At 39.2% G+C, this 7,017-nt stretch overlaps 1 protein-coding gene across 1 annotated transcript; it reads left to right on the top strand.

Moving 5' to 3' along the window:
- The first annotated feature begins 3,329 nt into the window (after window positions 1–3,329).
- Window positions 3,330–5,545, top strand: LOC149942808 (uncharacterized). The gene is made up of 2 exons (XM_090178587.1): window positions 3,330–3,629; window positions 4,804–5,545. The coding sequence occupies exon 2, from the start codon at window positions 4,808–4,810 to the stop codon at window positions 5,336–5,338; it is 531 nt and encodes a 176-aa protein (XP_090034713.1). The 5' UTR covers window positions 3,330–3,629; window positions 4,804–4,807; the 3' UTR covers window positions 5,339–5,545.
- The last annotated feature ends 1,472 nt before the right edge of the window (window positions 5,546–7,017 follow it).

Raw genomic sequence — 7,017 nt, 5'->3', positions numbered from 1 at the left:
TACCCATTCTTTTCGTCACTGAACTTTAATTTTGGTACTAATAATTTGGTTTTTTCACGACCTGAAAGCTCAGTGAAATATCTTCCTATTTCAACAGAATTAATTTGAATGGTAAGTTTCAGTGATGCTCTACAACTTTCTCATTAAAAACGTTTGTCTACCACCTACTCTTGAAAAAATAAATTTTCTACGAATTGGTACCCTAAAAAATTAAATTGACATAAATAGTTTTTGAATAAAATGAAATGATCGCGTAAATTGAAACTTCCTGTATAGCTAAGGTAATTTTCATGACCGGGGTAAATAGAAACACACATGACCAAAATCAATCGATATTTTAAGGGGAATATTTACTGGTCCTTCAGAGTTCACTATTTATTTTTTTATAGTTTGGTTTATTTAAAAACGATTCCGGTAAAAATTAATAAATAAGTAAAATTAATCACTTGGGTTTATTATGAGTTTTTTAGTATATTAGTATCAAGATGATGCTAGAAGACCTTGTTGCTGAAACTTTGTGGAAATTAAATTTTAAAACAAACTACCATGATTCAGTGATGCCTGTCGTGTTTTATTTAAAATGGTGGCGTTCACGTTTACTGTACTGATGGTTTTAAAAGTGTCTTGGTAAAGTAGCTAAGCACTAGATAGATTTCGAGTCTACCAATAGTTTTGCGTTAAGGTTGAAGAATACAGTAAAAACCTCTTTTTCGTTCAAGATGAACGTTTCTGTTTTAACAATTACATAATTGAATTATATTTTTCTTATTAGGCTGAACCTTCCTCTAGTGCTTAAAATAATTTTGATAATTATAATATTAATAGTTAACGAGATATAAGGTCCTAACTAAAGGGTAGTTTGGGCGCTTGCCCAACTTGTTTAGCTCCGGGGTTCCGAATTAAAACGTAATAACTTAATTTCTTTTAAATTTGAAATCGACAAAATTATTTTAATCACTAAACAAGAGGCTGTTCTACACATAGCTATTAGTTTTATAAGTTAAAATACAAAATTAAAAGATTTCAGCTTGAAATAGCGCAAAGTAGACAAGGGCCACTGTAGTCTTCCCCCTTAAAGGGGCTGGAAAGTGGGGTTTTGAAAAACGTCATCTGTGACGTCATTAACGAAAATTGGCGCGTAGAACTACTTTTTCTCAAGTTCGCGAAGACGTAAACAGGCACCGCTGTGTTGGGATCAAAGACTATATATACGCTTCGCTTTCTAGACAGGCGTGTTCATAGGGAAAACCTGTTAACACCTCTGTAGCTCTGTAAAAGCTGGGGTAATATTTTGACCCGCGACTAGAGGCGCCACTAGTAACACAGCTCAAGCTAGGGGCAAATTTTGACCAGCGTCGAGATGGAGCCACAATCGGTATGCAGTTGAGCCATAGAACACGCCTGTCTAGTAAGCGAAGCGTATATATAGTCTTTGGTTGGGATTTTTGTATGACGAAATCCAGCTTGGTCTTGGTTAGTGTTAGCTGAACTCGTAGGAAGTTTTAAAATTCCATTAATCTTTATTAAGAATTAGTTTAGTGAACAACAAATGTTTCACGAAAAATTCATTTGAGCGATAAGGTCTTTTGGTAGTAGTGTGTTCGTAATTTTTTGAATCATTATTTGCGAGTTTCATCGAATTTTGTAACAAAACGCTAGATGAATCGAAGCTAATTTCTCAGGGCCTTGGTTTCACTGGAGCATTTTGATAAACCTTAGAACTCAACCACAGTTCTTTTGCCTTTTCCCACTTATCGAATTCACCAACAAGAGATATTTTCGTATCATCACGTTTCCGGTTTTTTATTTGAATTAAACTCGTTCATTATAATTAAATAAATATTAAAATACTAGAACCAAAACCACGTCCACGAAGGCCCAAATATCTTAGATCGCGTATGAATACCTGTCACTAGTCTCTCTCGGGTCGCTCCTCACTATTTTCAAAACATCTCCGTCAGAGCCAAATTCCTCAAGCGGGGAAAAAAGAAAATAAAGCAGGGTCCGGATTTTTTTGGAGATACTACGTCACTAGACGATTTCAAAACCCCACTTTCCAGCTCCTTTAATCCTAATGGGTCAGCTAGTTTTCGAGGCGTGAATAAATATAGTATGAAGAGCGATGGTGTGGTTTTTACATTTTTAGAGTATTAACTGACTTTTTGAACCAGATATTGTACATTACCTTTAGGCCACCTTGTTTATTTCACGCCTCGGAAACAAGACGTTGCGTACGAAAAGTGTTAACAAGTTTCGCTGATAGCCTTCCACTCTATGTGAGTGGCTTACTCTATGGCCTTAGCTTAGCACCATGCATTCACTTAAAAAAGGTAGGCCAATAAATTAAAGATCTTACTATACTATTCGTATAATAAGAGGGGAAATATAAATACGAAATTTGCAGTAAATTTATATACAGTGACAGTATTTTAACACAAACGCTAATACAATATACAGGGTGTTTTTAATTTTATCGCCCTAGGCATTTGGCTCAATCATGGACCAAGTAAGGGTATCAATAACTATAATACCTAGAAATGTGAAATTTTCAGGATGTACACTATCGGGGACGGTCGTTGTTATTTGTAAATTTCAGCAAAATCGTGAGATTTTTCACGGTTTAGGAATTTTGATTTTTTTAACGCTAGGTGGTAATTAAATTTGAGAGAGAAAACAATCATCTCCTACTTTGTCGCCTATCTTCGAGAAAGTATAATTAATTACCAATAAATAAAATTAGTTAGTTCATTTTTAGCCACCTACTAGCAACTGGTTATTTTTCATGACCTAATATCTCAGTGACAAATTGACCTATTTAAACCAAACCAATTCCATTTAAGGTTTTAGAATATGCTCTACAACTTGTTTATTGGCAGTTTTCATCTACCACCTAGCGTTAAAAAAGTAAAAATTCCAAAACCGTGAAAAAAGGTCGCGATTTTGTTGAAATTTACAAATAGCAACGAACTTCCCCGATAGTGTAAATCCTGACAATTTCACATTTCTAGGTAATATAGTTATTGAGCCAATGCCAAATGCCTCGGGCGATAAAATTAAAACACCCTGTATAATGAGACTGAACCAAGAACGTATTCATGGTAACAGAGAATATGCTGCTGCAACCTTAGTCTCTGTTTTTATGATTCCCGAAAATTATTATCCGCCTACCCGGAGAGAAAGCTGGCGATCCTACCGGAGTGTCTTCGCCATTAGTGAGGAAAATGGGGAAAGATTACACGAGAAAAGGCTGAGGGGCGTAGTTTTAGCTTCCGGGAATCGCGAGATGAAGAGGGCGCTTCTTGCATATTCTCTGTTCCCTCTTGCCTAAACTTATAGAGATAGCGAAGAACAATATTCAAATTGCGTACTGAAAATGGACGTCGTGGCTTCAACGCCAATAGGATTAGACAGACGTGTTGAAAAGGTGATCCGATAATCTCCGGCGAGCCGGCCAAAACTATCTCGTAGCCCACTCGAATGTTGTTCCTATTTTTAAAAATACCCTCCACTCCTTTCAAAGTAGAGCGTATAAAAACGCGTTAGAATCTCTTCCGAAATCCACTCCAAATCGAACCACCGAGTTCGGAACAAGGACAATTTCCCTCCAGTACTACGTTCCAGTTGTTCAGGTATATATATATATATATGTGTAAATCGGCGAGCAGTAGTCCTTCGAGTACGGAGGAAAGGTGCTGTAAGGCAATTTTAAAGGGAATATAACCTGCAAAGCAATCTTTACGGAAGACTCCTTCAATTTTTAAAATTTCCCTGTACAGTGGCGCCAAACATTTTTAAAGCCAAAGGCAAGAGCGGCCAGAGCTACAAACGTTGGTGTTCCACACCAAAAACCTGAGGTTATAATTCTTTTGAGCCGTCACTATTATGAGTGTTGACTGAAATGGGGTCGACAGTTACCACCACGCGTGAAATACCGTGATGACGTCAAAGTCACTTGCGTGAAATACCGTGATGACGTCAAAGTAACTTATTATCCTAAAGATCCTCTTTCTTCGGCATCATCACCCTGTTTTAAGGAGCGAAAAAATTAGGATTGGACCCCTTTTTTGGCAACCCTCGTTTTCACGTTGGGTTTACGATGACGCGTTATAATTGGTTATATCTAATACAACCGAATTCCCATTCGACCGAATCTATATATAGTTAATATATTTATAAAAATAGCACGAAAGTTGGCGGGGTCCCATTCAACCGAATTAAGTAAGATCTGATTTGGTAGGCTAGGTTAGGTTAATTTGGATTAATATCGGATTGGACAATAATAGGGGCGTTTGGCTAGGTACTGTGCTCTAGGTTGCGTTATAGACGGCCCATCGTGATAGCAAGAATGGGGTTGGGGTGGCGCTGTCAGTCGCCAATACTTAGAATACATTGCATGTTTTATAAGTCAAGCCGACACTAAAGACATAGTATAGGGTATAGTATAGGCTATAGTTCTGGTTGAGCTGAGGTAAGGTTAGGTTAGGATAGGTTAAAATCCTTCAAAATCGTATGATTCGGCCGTATGAGTTTTCCCATACGACCGAATTCCCATTTGACCGAATGTATGATAATTGTATCTTTTATACATTTATATAAAAATGTATCCCTAACATTATACTGAATGAAAACCGCGCAAAACGTGGTTTTCGGTCGATTGGAATTCGGTCCAATGGTACATTCGGACGAATAGGCTTCGGTCCAATGGTATACAATCGTTATAATTGTCTTACAGTGCGTAACTTCTTACCTTTTTTCCTTCATTCTTCGAGAAAAGGTTGAATGTATATTTGTGAACTATTTCAGAAAGATGCGTTTCCTGCTAGTGCTGTGTTTGATACCCATCCTGCAAATCAGTCCATTCGCTTGCCACCGCGCTTTGGTCAGTCCGTCATTTCCTAGCCACGACCAGCATCACCGACACCAGAGGTCACCACCTTACGTCGTCCTCCTGTCCGACACCACCTACGGCCAACCGCGACCGTTATCTTCGTCCTCACTCGGGAATTCCGACGACTCGAATTTGGACGATGGCGCCGAGGTCGAATCTCTGGGCACCTTCTCTTTGGCGTCCAAACCCCTCCTCAACCTGACGCCAGTAATAGCAGCGGCCGCTGGACAAGGGTCCGCTTACCGAAAACGATCAACGGCGAACGGCGGTAACAGTGGCCTTCACGAACTGTCTATCGTGGCTCCCTTGAACGTCCTGAGAAACTCCAAGAATACCAGGGAAGATATGTTGAATATGTTGAGGCAGCAAAAGCAAATACTTGAAAACCAGCGCATTCTGTCCTCCGCGGGCAAGAGGGCGTCACCATTGTACGCCAGCTACCTCGAATGAAGGAATTGAAAGATCAATGAAGACGGGTTAAGCCCCCGCTAAGAAACGTCTATGGAAACAGACTGTGCGCTACATCTCCACTAGTACACGTTCATCCTACGCGATTTTAGCGTGGGCTTAGCTCCCTAATACTATTAGCGTATATTTATTAAAAAAATTATCTGCGCATACTATTTTTACAGTAATGTTTGAAATGAAGTTATTAAAGAAATATCACGATTTTCAATAATATCGTTTTTTATAATAAGTATAATATCATGCGCATTATAACATAAGTAACGTAATAACCATAAGCATGGCACTTCCTATTGTTTTAATACTAATTTTCTGACTAAACCTTTTTCCCGCGTGCGTCCAGCTAGTTTAACGTTGAAGTTGATTCGTTCAAAACATATACTGCTAAACAATAAACTGTGTAAATTTGGTCAGATTTGGTGGAGTGCAGAAATGGGGATATTACACAGTCCTTCTTGTCTTAAAGGGAAAGGCTAACTAGGACTACGCTTCCCTTAGCCCTCTCACCAAAGAGCGTATGAATTCATCCATAGACTTTAATCGAACTATCTCATTATCAAGTTGCGCAAGCGTAGCGGACTTGACGCTTTCGTCAATTAGGTCACTGTCCCCACAATTGGCACCAGTAACTATTAAAACACTTTATACTCCCATTAAATACCGAAGATCAATCTAAGGAACCAAAGCGCAGGTTTTGACTCACTCGCGAGTGTGAAATGATTATTTAAAATGATGACACAGGGGCCAATTTTCAAAACATTCCCTTTAAGGAATTTTATCGTATAGAAAAGGGAAAGCTGATTTCTCTGGCGTCGCTCTGATCATTAGCGGCGAAGAGCCCGGGGGAATTGGATGTATTTATGTTTTACGTCTCGTTAAAAGGTGGCAACAACTTTGTTGGCCTTCTCACGGCCCTGGATCTTCTTCCCCAGAGAGACGCAAAAAACAGCGAGAGAGTGAGTTTTGTTTACGACCCAGTTGACATCTCGACAAAGATGGATATTTATTCACGGCCGTATCTCTCTCGTTAGATTGATATATATTTGATTTACCATCAAGCCGTACGAATGTCTATATCCAGGCAACGGTCGCTCACTAAGTACGGAGGGAAATATACCGTTACCGGCAGCTTTTTACCCTAAATTGGGATGAATCGAGCTCTTGGGGTCGACCGTGCCTACGACCACGGACAACGGAAAGTGGACAAATTCGCCGAGGAGGACAACACGCGGAAAAATAGCCTTCCAGCAGCGCGACAATGTAATCAAGATTTGGGCAAAACATGGTCCGATAATTGTTAAATTTTAAAAAAGCTGCTACTTCATGACTTAGAAAAAAACTTTATTTTATTCGGAGCTTTCGGACCGTGGTCCTTCTTCAGCGAGTGACTGGTCCGATAATGTCACGTTTGTTTTATATTTAGCTCTACAAAGGACCAGTGTTTTAAAGATAAGTGACGTCTTAATTTATTAGCCGTTTCCATAGCAACCGGCGATGAATAATTGGATAGAAGCGACTAAACGTAGCACACTTCCCATTTTTATTGGGGTCGGATTAGCCTACGTCCTCTTGTTTCTTTTCCGAGGTCTTCGAAATTCGCAACTCAAATGACGAAATGTCTGCTCGTTCATTTGTTAGTTAGTTAGTTAGTTAGTTACCACTTT

The sequence above is a fragment of the Leiobunum rupestre genome, chromosome 6 (genome assembly GCF_980474605.1).
Source record: "Leiobunum rupestre chromosome 6, qqLeiRupe1.1.hap1, whole genome shotgun sequence".
NCBI lineage: Eukaryota > Metazoa > Arthropoda > Arachnida > Opiliones > Sclerosomatidae > Leiobunum > Leiobunum rupestre.
The sequence above is the reverse complement of the archived record's forward strand: the minus strand, read 5'-3'. Positions and strand labels throughout refer to the sequence as shown.

Excerpts from the sequence above, each read along its gene's own strand:
- LOC149942808 (XM_090178587.1), top strand. The coding sequence starts at position 4,808 with ATGCGTTTCCTGCTAGTGCTGTGTTTGATACCCATCCTGCAAATCAGT.